We start from the raw sequence: 20,213 nt of genomic DNA on the forward strand, positions 1-20,213 counted from the left end.
AGAGCTGGAGCTGAAATGAAGAACAAGTGAAAGAAAGATACCTCGTCAAGTTTTTGTTTTCAAATGACCATTGAGAGAGGTCAAAGACCTTGAGGTACCCAAATGAGCTAAGGTGAGCAGAGGGTATAGACTGACGATGGCAATCCGGGGTAATTGTCGACCTTCATGCGCGAAAGCGACACGGCGCGAAAAGACGCGGGTGGAATGCCGATCCACGGCGTCGCAGGGGCGGTGGAGGGATTCAGAGACTTGATAATTGAGTGGAACTAGGTCGCGCATGTAAAATGCGCGTCGTGCAGAAATTCCTGAATGAAAGATGAAGAAGAGAGAGAATGCTGGAGCTGCAGAACAATGCTGGACGACGGGAGATGAGGCTGGCTTGCTTGTTAGACTGAATGATGATGGATGGCCGGAACCTCCACTCACTGCGGGTAATATTCGTATCTCCTGTTACCCGCTTTCAATACAGGATTGCCCAATTTGGCAGGGCGGCTCGGCGGCCTCCTTTATAGATCGCCCGTCGGTTTACGATGTTATTCCCTCTCCCAACGCAGTGTGTATAGAGCTTACATGACAGGATTGTTGCATTATTGCACTAGCGTTCTTTGTGTCGGTCCACGTTTGGTTACAGTCCAGCCATGCCTTTATTTCTTCGCTATTTTTATGCATGTTTCATCGTGACAAAGAAAGTACAGGTCCTCGAATGCTTCATTTACACGGCTGCCCTCCCAGGACGCCCATCCTTCTATATTGCCAAAGTAAGAATAATATACAGTCGCTGAGGCAGTCAAGCAGTCCACAAATACAAAAACATGATGATGATAGTTAGCATGTACGTGGCGAGTCTTGCAGGTCGTATAGGCTTCATTTAACAAGTCCACGCCGCGACGATACCGTCCTTGCGGCCCTCAACAAGGAATCCATCCTTGAGCCGAACCCGCTCGACCGTGGCCGGCTGCGGCCCACTGTCGTCAACGCCAACCCCGGCACCACAGTCCCAGTGGTGGCCATCTGCCTTGTCGTATACCTTGACAACGTTCTCTCCGGCTGCCGCGACAATGCGCTTGGTGTCGAACATCATGCTGGTGATGGGCTTGTCGTACGCGTAGGCATCAAAGATAGATCCAGTTCGGAGATCCCAAATCTGGTAAATGTTAGCGGTGCCGTTACGTATACATAAGAACAAAACACTTACTCTGATGCTGCGGTCCTGACTACCAGTCACCAAGTGTACATCGTCGAACTGTAGGCATGTAATAGGACCGGTATGGCCCACCAAGCTCCGGTGGACTTGGCCGCTGCGAAGGTCCCACAGGCGCACCATACCGTCCGCCGTACCGCAGGCCAGCGCCGCATCGAAACATTGAACCGCGCCGACAAAGTCCGCAGAAGCGTCCGGAAGGCGTCCCGACGGGCGCCATGTCGTCTCACTTCCTAGAGTAGACGCCTGGGCCGCTGCCCACAAGACATCCAGCGTCTGCACACAGCGCCCTTTGACCAGATCCCACTGTCGCAACGTCTTGTCGGCGGATCCGGAAATCAGGGTGTCTCCCTTGAAGTGCAGGGCGGTTACTTCATCGACGTGCGCATCAAGCGAGTATACATAGCAGTCTTCCAGGGTGGTCGAGTGAGATGCCATGGAGGCGTCATCAGCTTGCGCAGATTCCTCATCGTCCTCCCGTCGGGTGACGCGGTTGTCGCGAGTTGTGGTCCGGGCCCGGCTCAGATCCCAGAGCTTCACAGATGCATCCATAGATCCAGTGGCGACAATGTTGTCCTCAATCTGTAGGCAGCGGACAGATGCGTTGTGTCCCTCCAGGAAGCCCACGCAGCGGCCCACGTTGAGATCCCACACCCGCACCGTATCGTCCAGGGCGGCACTGATCATGGTGCCAAACGGGTAGTCGAAGTCAATAGCGGTAACCATGTCCGAGTGTGCCGGCATCTCTTTGATTTCAGAACCGGGAGCAAAGTGTTCGTGCAAAACTGGCATCGATCGTTTCCCTTGGACCATTAGTACTGGACGCTGAACGGAGAATGGTGCGACATACTTATAGATCGCTGCTTCACGCTCTTCGGCGAAGGGATCTTCTGGTAGATAGATTCAGACATAAAGGAAGCACCCATGGCTGGGTCTTCGGAAACAATCGAGTCATCGTTGGCCTCGGAAGACTTGGGAGTTGCGGGAGGCGGCACCTCGGCCTCTTGCTCTTCTTGGATATCCTCCAATTTGTTCTCAATCTCGTTCACTGGTTCCATGTTAGGACGTTTCTGCCAAGTATCCAAAATTCCAGGTCACCCACGCTCATGTTCTAAATCCGCCTCCTCCATCTCCAGGCCTGCCAATCGGTCTAGCACAATCTTCCGCATGTTGTGTAAGTTCGCGATCTTGTTATCTATGTCGTGTATCTCCGAGCTGCACATATTCTTGCGAACGCCCATCAGTTCCATCCGGCGGCTCAGCAAGTCCCGTTCCTTCTTCAAATCCGACGGAGCGGACGGCAAAGCGCCGTGTGTCTCCCCATCCTTCAACAGCTTCTTGCTCTTGGAGGAGCGCCGACGATGGGCGCGGCGATACTCAATGTCATCCTGCGACGCCTGGAAGCCCTGGAAGAGAGAATACGAGCTGGAGTCGTCGGGGATATTGGCGAGGAGTTCGTCAGGAAGGGAGGAGATGGCCCGCGACTGAATTTCGGTGGTTGAGAGCTTGGAGCGGACCAGATCGGTAGGGGTGGTCTGGGTGAGAGAAAAGACTTTGCGCTGGGTGTTGGGATGGCGTAATTCGCGCTGGATATCGGCCATAGCAGTGTGGTAGTGGCCGCCGCTGGAGGAGTCGGGAGCCGGTCCCATCAAATGGCCAGCAGTCGATGTGACTTTGCGCCCGAAGGCCTCGATATGACGCGACTGGAGAGGGAGAAGGTCAGCAAAGAGGGATTTTAGGCAGGAAAGACCGCCCAAGGGCAGGTGTCAAGGCCGCAAGAGCATACCGTGATGCCGGTCCCTAAGAGACCGTCCGGCTCGACAATATCTGATAGACCGGAGGGAGACTCATCACGGCGGCGGTGTTTGTCCATGACACCGGCGGAGGAGCGAAGAGTGAGCTAAGCACAAACTCCCATCCGGGAATTAACAGATCAAGGACAAGGATGGCGGAGACAGAGGAGCTGTTGTGCCCAGTCGGCAGTTGGTCGGCTTCAGGCTGGGATTGGAAAAAGAAAGGCGGATGGAGTTGCACGCGATGAATTACCGTGTTTCGGCTGTATTTTACAGCTTGCCTCTTGCTGCGCCCGGGCTACCCTAAGTACCACGGTCACTCTTCCCTCAGCTCTGGCTGGTCTGGCTTCAATGTCGGAGAAAGCATAATTATTCCCCTGGAAAGAGACTGCTCCATTGGATATGAGTGGCTTAAGTATCCAATGTCCCTGTTCTTTGCCCCCCAACCCCTCCAGCTTTCCACCTGATGAGGCTCTCCCTGCTGCACATGACAGCATCACCAGCCACGGATCCCGCCGCGGGTTCTGTACGAAGCCGTAATGTTACCTGCGGCCAACCAGCCAGAATCATGAATCACCATCCAACATTATGGGTTGCAGATGATTGCTGAGCCCAGCATTCCATGACAGTCCGGATGTCGTGAGATTTACTTGCTTTTTTTTCTAGACTCAGCAATTGGTCTCCCTTGAAACATCACCCAGTCTGTGCCGATCAGCAAACCGTTAGCGCTGATTCCCCAGCCTACTTAAGTTGCTCTATGATCTCCCCGAAAGCGGAGCGTATTCATCTCGCTTTCCCAGTCCCTCCATCTACTTCTACGCTCGCTGCACTTTTGCCCTCTACGCACCCTACAGCTCCGTCTCAATCCTCACCCAGCCTCGCCATGGATACAGCTATTGATCTGTCCGATGCCTCCAAGGCTTTGGACCTCGCCAACATCCGCTTCCAGCTAATGTAAGTTCCTTCGGAGGGATTTCGGTAGTTAGTTCGCCTACTCTAGATCGACCGAAGATCGGGGACCAACTCGCATACAATGATTCACATCCCTGCGCGCAAACCTCAACCCCGCATCCCCTCCATTACTGCCAGAGTTTCAACATACTTGTCCACCAACACAGATACCGAAACTGAGAGAATATGTCAGTCGCTAATCATGCTTCGATACAATTAGCCGTCTTGAAGACACAATCACCTTCCACCTGATTGAACGGGCGCAATTCCCTCTCAACAAGCCCGTCTACCTACCCGGCGGGGTAAAAATCCCTGGCACCGAGCTCAGTCTTCTCGACTACTTCCTTCGCGAACGAGAACGTCTGGAGTCCCGTGTTCGTCGGTACCAGTCTCCCGATGAATACCCTTTCTTCCCCGACGCGCTGGAAGAGCCCATCCTCGCCCCCATCCAGTACCCCAAGATCCTGCATGACAACGATGTCAACGTCAACAGCATCCTGAAACAGCGCTACATCGAGGATATCCTTCCCGCTGTGTGCGCGCAGTTCGGCCGCGAAGATCGCGGCGAGACACAGGAGAACTACGGATCCGCGGCGACATGCGATGTGCATTGCTTGCAGGCGCTGTCGCGCAGAATCCACTTCGGAAAGTTCGTCGCGGAGGCTAAGTTCCAGCAGGAGACCGAGCGCTTTGTTAAGCTGATTAAGGCGAATGATCGGAAGGGCATTGATGAGGCTATTACCAAACCTGAGGTAGAGCTGAAGGTGTTGGAGCGGTTGGCGCTCAAGGCGAAGACGTATGGTACCGATCCGGGTTTCCAACCTGAGAACGGACCTAAGATCAATGTTGATGCTGTGGTGGCCATGTACAAGGTGAGTTTACATTCAACCCTTGATATCCCAATCAGAAGTGTCCTGACGTGTGTAGGAATATGTCATCCCGCTCACCAAGGTCGTCGAGGTAGACTACCTCATGCAGCGACTCAAGGGCACGCAATGGGAGTAATGTAACACCACCTAGAAGCTCCCGTTCTGCCATTATATACACGGAACATTACATGAAACGCCGTGACGAAACTTCTATAGAAATAACCCAGATGGAATGATAGAAACGGACAAATGACCAAAGAACAAACCAACTTTTCGGGTGTCTATAACATATAATCATCGTAATCACAAGCAAATTATATCTATGGCTTGAAATACTCCGCCATATCCTTAACCGCCCCATCCAACTTACTCGCCTCCAACAGAATAAGACTCCCCTTCGTCACGATACCCAAATCCTGGAACGCGCGCTTCGAATCCGACAACCCCTCCTCAGCCTTATGCGTGTACTCCACAGGCCCAACACACACAGCGTGTCTTTCCAGAACCTCATCCTCAGGATGGAAGAAAAACCGCTCGGCCTTCTCCCCACCCGCAGCCTTCTTCTTCTTCTTCTGCGGCCGCGACTCCTCCGCATCTAGCTTCGACTCCACCTCCTCATACGTCTTCGACACAACCAAGTAATGCGTGAAACTGTACGGCTCTTTATCCTTGATCGCCCAATCGATCTCCTCTTGCAACATCGTGTACATGGGCGGTACGACCTCCGCGGGCATGTTGATGAGACGTTCCGTCAGGATCAGGCCAATGGGCGGGATGGGCGTTTGGGAGAGGAGTTGGGCCAAGGGCGCGAGTGTCGGTGTGGCGTTGGCTTTGCGCTGGAGGTAGGCTGTGAGGTCTTTGATGACGGGTTTATCCTGAATGCTTTCGTTAGACTCCCCTCCTTCGTGTTCCTTATGTCGAGGCGGGGCAGAGACGCACCTTATGTTCCTGAAGATTCAGCACAGTCAAGAACGCATATGGATCCGACTCATTCCCATCAACTTTGACAGTCGAACCAAGCAGAGGTTGCGAGAGGATCAAATCGGCCAAAGCGGACATGTCGAAGATCTGGGCGTCGGTGTCGAAGAGCTGACGGAGGAGGTTCTTCAGACCGTGGAAATCGACGGCCGGTTGAGGGTCGAACCATTCGAAGTCAACGTTGACCATGTCCATGTCCTGATTTAGTACTTTTGTCAATATTTATATCGAGTTGTTGCTATTGCTTGGCTGGGTTTGTATATGCTGTTGGAGGGGGTATTGGTTCGTATGTACCTCATCGGAGTCGTCGCCGTCGACGCGGGGATCCGTCCCCGACATCTCGACATCATTGTCTTTGAGTTCCTTGCGCTTGACCATTGTGTATGTTGGGAGTATATGTGTGGTGTGGGTTGGAGGGGGTTGTACTGGGAGGAGTTAAAGTGGGATTTCCGTTCGCGGAGGTTCGTCGGGCGGCGCGGCCGACAAAAGTTGATCTTCCGCTAACCGCTTTTGATTATCGATAGCTTATCGATAGCGCTATACTAGTAGTAGTGCAATCAACCTTTATTGAATTTATCCCATATTCATACTACTCTGAAGAGAGCTGTGTAGACACTTCACTGACTAAAGAATATTCCCTAGAATGCCTTACCATTACTGAATGTCGCATACAGGAAGTATTTAATAGGCCAACAAGTGCACATTAGAGGGAATAATACTAATGAATACTGTAATGTAGACAGCCACTTCACCAACCCTTGCCTACTATAAACTCGGCTTGCGACCCTGCTTGATCATTTTAATCTTCCCAACTCCAACTATCTACATAATACAATCGATATATAACCTAGAATTATATCTATGCTTTCATGATATTTAGTATAACGCTTAATTATTACAGCTACTACCATTAAAAAGGCAGTTGCTTATGGGCAACCATGGCAAACATATCCGGGTTAATCTACAATATATAATATACCAATGGATCAAAGTCCACATGCCATTAGAAACTTCTCCATAATTACAACAGTGGACTACAGAACAAACGCAGCTTGATAAATCCAGTACCTGCAAGTGAAACAGCGATGTTGGACATCCCGTACCGAAGGGTAGCATTAATGACATATTCAATATGGACGAATATTGTCATTGTATTTGCAAGCTGTCGAGAAAACTGAGACATTGCAGATGGGCCTGGTTTTATTTTCAAACTGAAAAGATCCAGATCATGGATATAGATACCGCACATAGCTATAGTAGCCATTCAGCGAAGCAATCCAGACGACATGGTGTGACCTATTATGAGGGTTTTAAATACATCAAAAGGACATTCTTGGCTTAGCCATTTCGAAAACAGCCAAAACCTTGATGATAGCAAGCAATCGCCGATACTAACGCAATTAGGATTATCCAACTATTAATGGCATTTCAACCTAGGCTGGAAGGACCTGCGAGGCTTTCTAATATACTAGTTTCACCCTTGGCTAACTGTCGCAAGGATATAGATTCTATATTTAAGAATTCTAGACCGCGGATGTCCACAAGAAAGGAACATATAGCGACAGCTGTAGCTAAAAGCTGGTGGATCGTTTAGAAAACGGAAGAACAACTAGCAGGCTGGAGAGAATGCTACTGTCCAATCGGACTGGCTAGTATTCACCAGGAATCAATCCGGGAAGGACAGCTGTCGACAGAGGTTGCAGCTGCCACCATTATTCATCCCTTGATAGAAAGGGCCGAAAAGTTCTTGAGCGAGTACGAACCCGCGAACAAAGGTGAGCGGTTAGTACTCTGCATCGTGTTTTTCAAATCAGTCGACTGTTTAATCATATCAATAATGGGGCACGCGCAATCGCTGTTTCGGCACTGGCCAGAAAGGCAGAATTTCTAAGATACTGTCGAAACAATAACATCCCCGAGTGGACATAAGTGCAGATACGTGCCAAGAGTTTCTACGATGCAGCAAGGGTTGCAGCAAATAATTGGAGCAGGATCGAGGGCAGGGTAGGGAAAGTCTTGTAAATAGATCCATTGGGGCCTCTGTCTTGATCTAACAAAAGAATCTGAGCTCAGAATTTATAAATACCATACTAACAAAACACCAGAAGGCAGACGGGGATCGTCTGATACTTTACACAAAAGAAATTCAGTCGAACTGGGTTGCGTTGTTTCCATCATATTATTATTGTGGCTTTTCTCCTCACTACCCCCGGAATCAATTATATAAAGCGCCCTGAACCTTCACCGCGAACATTATTCTAAGAGTTCTAGGTTTTCTCAGGATAGTCATGAAGAAAATTGTGGTTATCCTAGAAGTGGTCAAGAAAGCGACAGTCATTCTGTCATATGGCTCTTTGATTCATGAAAATCCTGAATGATCATATTGGAGTTGTGACTGTCTTCACGGAACTCTATTCATCTCTCGAAAGGTTGTTTCCTTCTGACCCTGGTCAAGAATTAGAATTTTTATAGTATGTATATAAACTATGAGATTTATGAAGAAGATATAATTTAGAATGCTGTTGTTGTAACATTTCAGATGCACATAATTTCGATATTTCTAATTAGATGTTCACTGACATCAGTTAGATGATTAAGGGTATTCCTAGCAAAGTCGAGGGTAAAAGTGTAGGAACTAGGAAACCCTTTCAAGATTTATCGAACACGTTGCTAAGAAAGGCATTGATCATCAGAGACAGGACTACGGCACGTAGTAGATAGTACAGAGAACATGTCAAAAGAAATAAAGGTCTCAATTTTTGGATCGTCCAGTGCCATAGACGTACGGTAATGGGGTCGACTGAAAATGGTCAGCTAGTTGGGTAGCAATCCTACTTCTGAACAAGCATGATTAATCTCTTTGAAGTCAAAATGAAAGTGATACATCAAATGCAGCTAAGCCTCCGGTGCTCCGATGGACCCATTAGAATTGGATGAACCTCCAGCCGTGCTCTTAGTAGTTCTAACCCCTCATTTCTTCCTTCAGGTTTTGAAGCTGAATTGCGGTTGGGACCCGTCTCTCAGCCTGCAACAAGAAGCATTTTGACATTAATGGATGGGGGGGAAGAAGAAAGTATATAAAAAGCAACTTGTATAGACAAGCATAGCCTTCTCCGTAACCACTCAATACCAGATTCTTCAGTTCCCAACCTTTTCGTTACCTGGACTTCGGCATCCGACCTACGTCTAGACATAATGTGCTACTCAATTCCTCTTGCAGCTGAGATTTGGAAGACTAATCCGTTATATAAATCACGGTTCGAACCGCGAATCCACAGAGACGCAATTAAAGCAGACATTGCCTCCGTTCAGTGTCAAAGAGATTTATTTGGGATTGACGGTTTGGGTAAAAGATATGGAAACATCAATCCGAAAGTAGGTAATTGCGTTGCTGTGTGTGCACCTGATTCTCTACCTGATAGACTTGTTCTTCTCGCCTATCTCTGTGAGTTTGCATTCGTCTCGGACGGTATGTGCCTCATCTCAACTTGTTCGCAGTTTTTGGAAGGGGATCTGATGTTTTTGGCAGACCTTACGGACAACATTCAAGACCTGAATTCGGTAAATTAAGCTGATTATATCAAGAACAGACAATATAATAACGATCGCAGCTTGTTCAAGAACAAGAAACTCTGATGCAAGCGCTCAGCTCGAATGGAGACGTGTACGCAAGAGGCTGTTCTGCGCAAGCCTGTCGAAAAGCACAGGTTCAATCCAGGATAGCAGCCGAGTTCGTTCGTTTGGACCTGTCTCCTGGGAAAGGATTGTTGGTATCTGGAAGAGAGAAGCGAAAGCAACATATACAGTCAGAACTCGAGAGTACCACAGCCTGGAGGAGTATTTATCCTTTCGAGTGTTGGATGCATACACCGAGTAAGCACACAGTTAACCCCCCCCCCCGTGGGTGTCTTCGATGCTAATCATCTCAAGATGGGTATTTGCTCTATTTAGCTGGGCGCAGGATATTCATCTAACCGATGATGAAGAGCGTATGATTGATCCTATACGTCACCACGTATATGCGGCAATGACGTTGACAAATGACTATTTCTCCTGGCCCAAGGAATACAAAGCCCATATGGAAGATCAGGAAATTCCTCTGATCAATGCTGTTCACATCGTGATGCAATGTCAATCTTGCTCGGAGGAGACAGCAAAGGAAGTCGTTGAAGCTGAGATTCGTCGACACGAGACGCTTGTTTCTCGGTTCGAGGACATGTATGCGGAATCGCCTAATGCGTCATTAGGTGTTATCAAATGGCTTCGTATGTGTGAAACAGCCCTTGCTGGTTATTACATATGGAGTTTGCAGGCACCACGCTACTTTGACGTCGAGTCAATTCCATATAAGGACCACCTCGCTACCTTGACTGAAGAAAGTGTCTGGAGGTCATCGGATGTTGGGGGTGATACTAAGGGAGGAGGCAAGAAACGGTAGTTCTGCTCATGGGGAGAAGACTTGACTTGGTGAGCAATTTGGTGCAAACATTGGAATCTCCGATCCTTTATCGCTCACTGCAGAACGTTCTTACGCCGATGTTGGACGAAAGCGAATAAAGTACGTGTGAAGTATTGCAACATAAGAGAGAGCCTTTCCACTAGTAGTTTAGCACTCATTCCCTTTTTATATCTGTAGTTGGGCCTCTTTTCTAATCCCGCCCACTATACTCCATCTACCATACCAAGTAGTAATATATAACCCCTCTAAGTCTATCCCCACCTAAGTACAAACTATATACAACCAACCCTCAACCCCCCTCCCCCCTCAAACATCCCCCTCCACCTCCTCCACACCAGGTACCTTATCCAACACCCTCCCATAAAACCCCGCAACATGCTTAACGCCCTCACACAAAACCCTCACATCCTCCAAACTGACCCCCAACCGTCTCGTACCCCTAATATGCCAATGGGTCTCAATCCTCAAATTTTGACTCATAATCGCCGGCAACACCACCAACTGGGTATCCAAATCATCCAACACCCCGCGATCACTCAAAAACAACCCGTAGGTAATCTCCTTCGACAACCAGGCGAAATCCTTATGCGCCGCAAACAAATCCAACGTGCCCGATGTATTCCGCGCATACAGCTTCTCCAACCACGCCACGCCGCGCTCGTGGTTCGCCTCGTCGCATTGCCAGCCCTCCCGGGTGAACGTGTAGTCTTTGTCTTCGGGCGCTTCGAGCTTGCTGATGGCGAGGATGGCTTCGATGGGTTTGCACACTCCGACTATTATCACGCTTTTGATGAGGGCTTCGCGGATGCGCCGAATCAGGTGTTGGCGGGATGATGGGGTCGAGTACTCGGGTTTGGAGGTTAGGTAGAGGTAGAGTTGGTCGGCGCGTTCGGGGTCCGGGTTTGCGACGAGGGTGGAGATGGCGAGGATGTACCATTTGTCGTGGGGGAGGGTGGTGGTTTGGAATTGGGATTCCAGGGTTTGGAAGAGTTGGGCGTATTGGGGGTCGAGAGTGGTGGTGGTTGTGGCCATTTTGGGGGTGGTGTTGGGGGTGGTGGTGATACCTCGGATGGGAGTAGCTGTAGTAGGAATGTGATGTGCGAGAGGGGAAGAAGTAGATGGTGTTGATATCAATGATGATCGGACCGGCGTGTATCGGGGCGGGGAGAGGAGGGGTAGTATGGAGGAGACACTGGTGCCGAATTGCCGTCTACTAGTAGTCAATTGCAGACTACGAGATGCATACAGTAGACGCGAAGGGTTGCGGGCCATTATGCCCCGTTGTAGATGCATTAAACACTTAATCGTGAAGGTGAGTCGCGTCTGTATCTGTTGATTCCCCATGTTAGCCGGAATTGGAACTAATCGGCCGATATCGGTTATGTAAGGATGCATAGCTGAGTTCACCACCATTAGTTATTCAGTCAGGTACAACCGATTCCCCATCTGACTTGCTACCACCCCAAAACTTCACCGAAATGCAACACCAGAACGGACCCAACTACATCATCGAAGAAGAATATGATGAGGACTTGTTCCAGCCAAGGGACAAAGCATGCCCAGCTTTGGCTGTGACCCACACAGTCCATGGGTACTATGATCTCAGCGACTGCCATATGACATCACAACTATCACCCAGATTTCTACCCCCAACCCTGACTCTATATAAACGCTGTTCTTCGTCCTCAAAGCAAATGTAACTCTACTACAACAACAACAATTAACAAACACTCATCGAATCTATCCTCTTTCACAGAAATCAACTCAATTCTCTATCATCTCCTACTACTTCACAAATACACACATACACAATGTCTTCCGGAGCAGGCCAATCCAGCGTCGGTAGCCGCACCCTCTACGAAGCCGGTGACCAGCGCAACGTGCCCCAGTCTGAGATCAACGAGCAGAACCGCTACGCAGAGGGTCAGAAGAACAGCCACAAGAACCTTGATTCGAGTATGCATGCTCCTTCCTTCTTTGTTGCCCCTTCTATCCTCCAATCACTTGGGAGAGGAGACAATACTAACGAGAAACCCAACAGAGGACCAGCGCTCCATCGGCAACAAGCTTGCCTCGCAAGGAAGCAAGCCCGAGAGCGACCACCACCACAACTTTGTCCAGAACCCTGAGGCTGAGCTCAGCAAGCAGGATCCTACTAAGCCGGTATGTTTATTTACTCTCATACACAGCTGTTGATTATATTGGGTATGATGGCTAACTAGTTTGTCTTCAGGCCAAGGTGCACGGTAACAAGCCCTCCAAGGGTGCTGAGATCGATGCCGAGTTGCAGGCTGAGGATGAGCAGCGCTTGCGTGAGAAGGGTATCAAGAAATAAATGATGTAATGTTGGAGACGGAAGGAAGGATGGATGGAAAAGCTATATACTATATCCTTTTTGAATGACTGCATGAATGGCTGACGCCTGGGGCGATAGCATATCACTATTATTCAATTTACAATGATCTATTTCTAATCTTTTCCACGTAGTAGATTTGTTAGAGGATGTAGTATGTAATAGCATGTGTGTTGAATCTTGTTACAAAGACTGGAATATACTTCGATACTTTCGTTGCGGAGCGCCAGGGTATCAACAAACAGAGAGTTGGGATGCCAAATAAGTATGGCATCAACCAATATTATACACCTAATGGTATGAATATATGTAACCAGAAAAAGAACAGAAGAATATATACAGTACTGCTGATAAGCAACCGTGTCGATCATAAACAGCATGGCGTAACTGGTTACCCAGTGATGTCTCAAAAACCAGCATCGCAGTACAATGCGGCCAATTCAGCTTTCGTCAGTGAACTTAGGGTCGTCATCATGCGGCTTGGCGAACACATTCGCCCAGTAGCTCTCTACCCGGTCACAGATTTCATCCTTCCTCTCCCATGTCCGGAAGCTGATGGCGGGGTCGCAGCTGATGTTTTTGATCTCCTCCCAATACGCTTTCTCGACGTCGTATCCAAATCGCTGGACAGTAGACTCTGCCGCCAGCCATGCCCGTCCGTCTGTGCCATCGGGGCGGAGCGTTGGCGTGGTCTCCCACTTCATGCCGAATACTTTTTCACCAGGATTGAACTTGGGGTAGTTGGCGTGGATGAAGAAAGCATGGGGGGCTTTCGCCACAGACTCATCTTTCACGCGCCATTTATTCGCACTGGTCAACGCATAATCCTCGGCCGGGTCAGTCTGTACCATCGCAGAGCCCGCAATCCCACCCGGCTTCGTGTGACCAACTGCCTGAACCCGCTCGCTCACAGCGTAGAAAGGCTCTCCGACGGCGGTGGCAGCATGAAGGAAGGTCTCCTTATCGCCTTCACCGGGTGCGCCTTGCGATAATAGCCGGAAATAATGTGACGGACCGTAGTAGTTGTAGTAAGCAGCGAGGAGCAAGGTCAACTGATGTGTCTTCTTCGATACCAGAAAGACGCCCGCTTCCGATGACGCGCGCTCCGACAGCGCTGGCATTTCCTGCCGCGAGATTTTGAAGTACAGCGGAGACGCCGAGGAGATCCAAAAGTCCGGCCAGGTGACCAACCCCTTGGAGCTGAATGGTTCCGACTCAAGCAAAACTTCAGGCTTGTGGAGCGGAAAGCAGTCTGCGTCCATCCAGATAACCTCTTCAAACGAGGAGAATAGAACTGCGAAGATTTTGAGCTGGTAATGCTCAATGGCTCCCTTGCCAACGATATCCGAGAGAACAAGACAGCGCGCACCCAGATCCGGTAGGATCTCGTCGCAAATTTGTTTTTCATATTCACTTTTATCCTTCATATACACCTCCACCGGCAGCGTTGACCCCAGTCGTCGAAGCATTCGTAGAGAAGACAAGAAAACTGGAAAATAGGAAGCCCCCGCTGTGGACACTATGCCACGCGTGCCCGGAGTATGTACTGGCCGCAGCCGTTCAGACTTACGGCACTCCTCAATATATCCCGCATGAGCCTCTTCCATCGCTTGTAAATCGCCATCCTCGATTATGGTCAGATCAGGTCGCGAATCGGTCGTCGTAGCATTGAAGTGAACTGCGCTTACGTCCGCCAGGCGCTTTGGCGTAGGAGTATTTGGGGCATGTCCTTGCAATATCGGGTTCAAGACCTTCCAAAAGGCATTTTGGCGTTCGGCGAGAGGGACCTCGAAGGCGGTGCTAGGGACTACTGAGGCTGGAGGCGGGGCCCAATAGATGTAAACGGTGCAAATGAGTAGCAGCGCACCCGTGGCCGAGATTATCGTCTTCAATTTACCTGGTCGAAGAACCGGCATGACTATGATCGCTGCCGGGAGGCAGAGCTAGGGGTATGGAGATATAGCTTTGGAGGTTTGAGGCGAATCTACCAGCTCGCTGTGTATGGAGGGGGTGCACTTCGGCGGTTGGCCGGCAGGGTGGGCAATTCAAGTAAAGTCAGAGAAGATCGCTTTAGCAATCCATCAACATGGCTGGCAAGCTCGGTCGAGTCCAGGTTCAGCGGGAGGCGAATTCTGGTTCACGGGGGGATACGAATGGCGGTGGAGGAGCCGCGGTAGTCGAGATAAGACACAATCAAGCACTGTTGTGTTGGCAGGGTCTGGAAACGCTAGAAAATCGCAAAGTTTTGGCCATAAAAGTTTCCAGCGGCCACGAAGGCTTGTCCAACGTGGCTCAGCAGGCAGTGTTGGGGAGGCGATGGAGGCACCGTGGATGCTTTTTCCAGCAGGCGGTGGCAGAACGCGCACTTACGTTGCCCGCGGCTATTAATAACGCGGTGCATAATTGAGTATGCCGTGGCTCCGGTTGGCTTCACACGATCTTCATCCGGTGGCAATCCTAATATACCAAGTGCGAGGGAGTTTCCTATTCCATCCTCGTGGTCGGAGTCATCCCGAGTGATCCATTAGGGGTTCAAGGCACCGAGCCCCGACCCGTAGCAATGGAAAAGGGGAGGTGAAGACTGAAGACTGCATGTGGTCCTTCCTCTCCGCGGAAGGGCCAGTTCCACCGAACCGACAGAGTGGAAAGTGGAAGGGAAAGTTCACCAGTGGATCCCATTAGCTTGGTCTACCGAAACCTTAAGAAGTTAAGGGGAATCTGGAATCTTGGATCGACTGGAGGGGAGACTTGGAGAAGAAGGGAGAGGAATGGATGAAGAATGAGAATGCCCTCGCATCGAGGAGAGTTGATCGTTGAGTAGGGTTGGTAGATAGTAGTAGGAAGTTGAGTTGCTGGTTGGGTTTTGTTACATGTTGAACTTGAACAATGCACACCTCCCGCTAGTCCTGTTCCGGCCCTAGATTTGGGGGCAGCCAAGCCCTTCTTCCTCCTGCATATTTTGAGTGCTGCCATGTTGAACAACCAGCTTCATCTGTGCACCCAATTAATCCTGCACCGGCTATGAACTGTGCCATCTTCTCTGGGTCCATCTGAAACGGTGGCTCAATTTCGCCGACACTCGGCCGCCATCAAGTAAGATCGCTTCAAAATGCGGGTTCGAAAGACACTCGCCACGCACCGGTTGGCTGCTGAGCCTCGACTACTCGGCGCTAACAAGTTTATACTGGCTTAATCTCCGGCGCTGCTCTCCTAACGGCGGGTGATGCCGCAACGATCGTCGCTTATCATCATCTCCAAATCCGCTTTCTTTCTCCTGCGCGAACTAGATCGATTCCCGATGTGATTTGATTATAAACGACCGTAAGCGTGGCCCCCCCTCCCTCTCCGACGTTAGCTCTTCTTTTCTTGCTTTTTCCTGACCTGTTCATCCCGACGACTAGATACATTACCTTCCACCCCCCAACATCGTGTTGGCCCTGCTTTCGCCTGGCCTATTCTAACACACTAGCTAGCCTGCTTACTGCCGCCGTGTCAACTCCTCGCACCACTTATGGGACCCCGCACTCCGGGTTATCTCCACATTGCTTGCCTGGGCGAGTTAGTATCTGCACCCTAGCAGTTGGCCAACCTCTGCGTCGGATCCGGCTATGGAATCTACTTCGAAGCCTCGAATCCGCAAAGCTCCGCCGGTCTCCGCCCCAGCTCCCCGGAAAAGGCGTAGGAGGACGGTCATAAGCCAAGCGGCTGATGATTGCTTTACTTGCGCCCGACAGGGTACTCCCTGCGACCGGCGTCGCCCATATTGTTCCCAGTGCCTGGACAGCGCCCGCAATTGCGCGGGGTACAAGACAGCGTTGACATGGGGCGTAGGAGTTGCCAGTCGAGGAAAGCTTCGAGGGTTGTCCCTCCCCGTGACCGGGGCCCAGCCTGCGGTCGCACCTCCGAAGTTTTCCCGTGTGACAGGGCCAGGGACAGCGTCGAAATCCCAACCGGCTCTTGACACAGCCGCAGAAAAGCGACGCCATGATAAACAGCGTTCTTCAGGCACTGGGCTTGCCGAGCATGGATCTGTCTCGATTTCAACTGCTTCACCGCGCCGGGCGTGCTCAACGGAGTACTATACGGTGGATTCCCATGCTTCGCCAAATTTTTATAATTCTTATTCCTCACGTGCGACACGAACCGATTCTCCGAGACAGTGCCATGCCCCATTGATCTCAAATCCTGATCCGTCAAGGACCTGGATGAGACCAGAACAAACACCAACACCAATACAGTGTCCGTGGCCAGCTCAGGCTCCGAAACAGAACGATAATGCTTCAGATGAGCAAATGGAAGAACCCTGTTATGATGAGGTTTCACCACGTATGAGTGCTTGCCAGCCGCCATCATTATCTCAGCAGCTGCTGGCACGTTCCGTGGGACGTACACCTCGACTCCGATACCTAATCAGTTATTATGCCGAAGTCATTGCTCCGATGATTGTGGCATTTGATAGTCCAACCAATCCATTTCGAACGTATGTTCTTCGACTGGCGCAGGAAAGCACATCGCTCCAAGAGGCCATCGCTACATTGGCCAGCTGTAATCTGCGACAGCGACGCGAACGAGGAATGAGGGCGACGGAGCGAACTTTGCCGGGGCGCATGTCGTCCTTGGCCCACCAAGCCTTGACCGATGGAGCATTACAGGACCGGGCTGGTATCAGTATGCCTGAAGAATATGCCCAGGAAGAGCAGTACCATCGAGGCATGGCGGTCTCTGCTTTGAATCGGGAATTGGCCGACCCGCATCAGAGACTTTCTGACTCTGTCCTGGCAACCTTACTCATCCTCTGTCTATTCCATGGGTGTGATACTGGGGTCGCTCAATTCAAGACGCAGTTTGCGGGGGTGACAAAATTGTTGGCCATCCGACTGTGCAACTCACCTTGCATGTCGGATGAGCTGAAGTGGTTTGTTCGGATGTTCACATGGATTGACACGATGACCGCCACCACCAATGACCGCGAGGTACAGCTTCGCGGTGCTTGTCTGGATATCACCGCCGCCTCGGATGGCGAATGGGGACTGGAAAATCTGGCGGGATGTGATGCCGGACTTTTCAGAATCGTAGCGCAGCTAGGTCGTTTGAACCTTCTGAGCCAAAATCAAGAAGTCCGCACATCGACGCCACCAGACATCCATATGCCATCCACTACTCTCCCGCCCTCGATGGCGTTCTCCCCATCGAACATTCCAGCCACCTCGTCCGGTGCTTTTGCATTTTCATTGCCGCCGCCGCCTGGTGGTCGCAACGGAGCACAGCTGTCACCGGCGTTCTGGGCGGAATGGTATTCTCTCCGACAGAAGCTTGAGTCCTGGCGATTTGTCCCCCACCGATCGCAATCGGGGTCGCCTCTCTTCACATCCAGCCACGCCTACATCTCGCCCCCTTCATCACCGACAGACCAGCCGGTGGTCGCAACTCACAATCTGAAGGACGTCATACACATCTCTGAGTCATTCCGTCATGCGGCGATCTTGTACAGTGAACGACTCGCCTATCCAGACCTACCGTCCGATCACCCTCGTATCCAAAACATTGTGCAACACATAATGAGTCACATTATGACTGTCCAGTCTGACGCGTATCTCCTGTGGCCACTATTCATCACCGGGTCTGAGTGCGTGCGTGCCGATCATCGCGCCATTATCCGCCAACGGTGCAAAGATCTATCCAGAGACTCTGGCTTCTTCAACAACCTCTCCTGCTTGCAGCTGCTGGAGAAGATCTGGGCAGAGAACCCTGCTGCGGATGGACTTCCTGCGGTCTCATCCCTTGATTTCGGCTTGCAGGCAGCCGCCAACGGGTCCGTGAGCGAGGTTACATTTCTCCCGCCTGGAAGCTGGGCCTCCTCCCAGCATGAGGCTTTCATGTCTCCGACACTGCCCTCTGTCTCTCGGAAGCAGGGATTCCGCTGGCACGAGGCGATGCAAACCAAACGCGCGGAGGACGAATATATGACTGTATGACGTGACCAGACGGATACGTGCATCAAAGAGACGATCCAGCTTCAATTGCCAGACACCGATCATGAGCACCAATAACAATATAGAGGTAATCATATTAGCGAAATATAATGAACAGTAATGCAATATCCTCCTCCCCACTACGTACACACAATATGGTGCACACAGTATCTATCGCAACCTGACCCTTCGGGCCACAACATCCACCGCCAGCCAGGCAAGCCCCCACCACCACCGGACCCATCGCACTAGATCCGTTCCCACTTTCCACGGAATCCGCTCAATACGTAGCAACAAGATTAGGTATCTAGCCTACTGCGTAAAATTCTCCGTAAACCTACTGTCATCTGTCAGACTCAGAACCACCCCCCATCGATGATTGATACATCTGACGGTCCCTCCAGCAACCCCAGCCTAACATACCCACCCAAACAAACCCACAAAGTTAAGTAAGTAAGTACTTACGGGCAACCGGGCATCTCCCGAGCGGCGAGCGCAAGATTTTGAGTTGGAGTTGAGTTTCGGGCCTGCGTGTCAGATGCTCATTTGTTGGGCGGAGGCAGGCAGACTCTGTTCTTTGTGTGGGAGAGGCGGACACTCGGTACTCTGTTGTGCTCTGCTGCTGTGGTGATGGATCAGTGCCTAAATCTTAGGAGGTGAGAGGAGAGGGGTTTCTTGTGAGTTGATTGTGTTGGGTTTGGTTATGAGGGTATACTGTGCCGTGCTGCGCCAATATACTATACTATTGTTTAGTATGTAGGCTAGGCTACAGTATCAGTTAGTATGTATGTGGTTAATGCACAGCAGTGGCAGTGGCAGTGACGACTTATACTATTCTATGTATAGTACTGTGCTTCTAATAGTGATGCACATGCACATAGCCATAGTCTAGGTAACTAGTCAACTAGTTAACTACTTAGATATAGTTACTACATGCTTCTTAGATAATACCTCAGTCAGATTTCGTCATCCCACCACCACCACCGGAGACATGGAAGATAGGGCGCATCGCTGAGCGTGACGAGCCTTGCCTTGCCTTGCCTTGTCTAGCCTTGCATTGCCCCCGACTCCACGAGACAAGAACAGATGCGACGTGATCGATCGGACCCAGACCCAATCTATTCTAAGAGATAGATAGATACATAGATAGATACTACTACGGTTGTAGTGTAGATGAGGGGTTACTTACTTACATCACTTCCCACTGAACTAGTACACAAGTAGTAATGCACCTATTATACCCTTAGTAGGGTCGGTCATCTGCCCCCGGAAATCCAGAGGCGGGGGGGTGATGGATGATGGATGATGCCAATGTGATAGTGATGAGATGAGATTCATCAACTTCGGCGGCTATTCGGGGAGGTCTTATCCCCTACGTCTTCCCGTGTGGCGGGGGGGATTTACTACGCCGGGGAGTGTAAGAACAAGGGTGTGGTTGGGGTTGGGTTAGGTTGGCGGTTAATTGTAGTGTAGTAGAGTAGGTTGATGTAGAGATTAAAAAGAGGGGTAGAGAGAGGGGGGATGACATGGGGTTACTACTGATGTATCTATTGAACTTGGTGGTGGTGGAGGTGGAGGTATGGTATGTACATACATGATTTTCTTAGTGGTATTTATGAGATGGGGAGAGGGTTGGG

At 50.5% G+C, this 20,213-nt stretch overlaps 8 protein-coding genes across 8 annotated transcripts; 4 read left to right on the plus strand and 4 right to left on the minus strand.

Annotated features, from left to right (window-relative positions):
- Positions 1–868: 868 nt before the first annotated feature.
- mdv1 (WD repeat-containing protein) lies at positions 869–3,074 on the minus strand (the record flags this gene model as incomplete). The annotated part of the gene is made up of 5 exons (XM_041689638.1): positions 869–1,144; positions 1,196–2,004; positions 2,052–2,249; positions 2,304–2,904; positions 2,988–3,074. 5 exons carry the CDS (start codon positions 3,072–3,074, stop codon positions 869–871), a joined length of 1,971 nt encoding a protein of 656 aa, XP_041543303.1.
- Positions 3,075–3,751: 677 nt separating this feature from the next.
- ARO7 (chorismate mutase ARO7) lies at positions 3,752–4,950 on the plus strand (the record flags this gene model as incomplete). Its single annotated transcript, XM_041689639.1, has 3 exons — positions 3,752–3,948; positions 4,166–4,817; positions 4,873–4,950. 3 exons carry the CDS (start codon positions 3,752–3,754, stop codon positions 4,948–4,950), a joined length of 927 nt encoding a protein of 308 aa, XP_041543304.1.
- A 184-nt stretch (positions 4,951–5,134) lies between these two features.
- On the minus strand, positions 5,135–6,170 carry BCP1 (protein-transporting protein BCP1; the record flags this gene model as incomplete). Its single annotated transcript, XM_041689640.1, has 3 exons — positions 5,135–5,689; positions 5,754–5,990; positions 6,087–6,170. 3 exons carry the CDS (start codon positions 6,168–6,170, stop codon positions 5,135–5,137), a joined length of 876 nt encoding a protein of 291 aa, XP_041543305.1.
- A 3,613-nt stretch (positions 6,171–9,783) lies between these two features.
- On the plus strand, positions 9,784–10,230 carry AKAW2_41226S (uncharacterized protein; the record flags this gene model as incomplete). Its single annotated transcript, XM_041689641.1, has 1 exon — positions 9,784–10,230. One exon carries the CDS (start codon positions 9,784–9,786, stop codon positions 10,228–10,230), a length of 447 nt encoding a protein of 148 aa, XP_041543306.1.
- Positions 10,231–10,557: 327 nt separating this feature from the next.
- AKAW2_41227A (uncharacterized protein) lies at positions 10,558–11,283 on the minus strand (the record flags this gene model as incomplete). Its single annotated transcript, XM_041689642.1, has 1 exon — positions 10,558–11,283. The coding sequence occupies one exon, from the start codon at positions 11,281–11,283 to the stop codon at positions 10,558–10,560; it is 726 nt and encodes a 241-aa protein (XP_041543307.1).
- A 779-nt stretch (positions 11,284–12,062) lies between these two features.
- On the plus strand, positions 12,063–12,586 carry AKAW2_41228S (uncharacterized protein; the record flags this gene model as incomplete). Its single annotated transcript, XM_041689643.1, has 3 exons — positions 12,063–12,207; positions 12,293–12,414; positions 12,485–12,586. 3 exons carry the CDS (start codon positions 12,063–12,065, stop codon positions 12,584–12,586), a joined length of 369 nt encoding a protein of 122 aa, XP_041543308.1.
- Positions 12,587–13,044: 458 nt separating this feature from the next.
- Positions 13,045–14,520, minus strand: AKAW2_41229A (alpha-mannosyltransferase; the record flags this gene model as incomplete). The annotated part of the gene is made up of 1 exon (XM_041689644.1): positions 13,045–14,520. The coding sequence occupies one exon, from the start codon at positions 14,518–14,520 to the stop codon at positions 13,045–13,047; it is 1,476 nt and encodes a 491-aa protein (XP_041543309.1).
- Positions 14,521–16,212: 1,692 nt separating this feature from the next.
- AKAW2_41230S (fungal specific transcription factor domain-containing protein) lies at positions 16,213–18,579 on the plus strand (the record flags this gene model as incomplete). Its single annotated transcript, XM_041689646.1, has 1 exon — positions 16,213–18,579. One exon carries the CDS (start codon positions 16,213–16,215, stop codon positions 18,577–18,579), a length of 2,367 nt encoding a protein of 788 aa, XP_041543310.1.
- Positions 18,580–20,213: the final 1,634 nt, after the last annotated feature.

This window comes from Aspergillus luchuensis, chromosome 4, assembly GCF_016861625.1.
Source record: "Aspergillus luchuensis IFO 4308 DNA, chromosome 4, nearly complete sequence".
Lineage (NCBI taxonomy): Eukaryota > Fungi > Ascomycota > Eurotiomycetes > Eurotiales > Aspergillaceae > Aspergillus > Aspergillus luchuensis.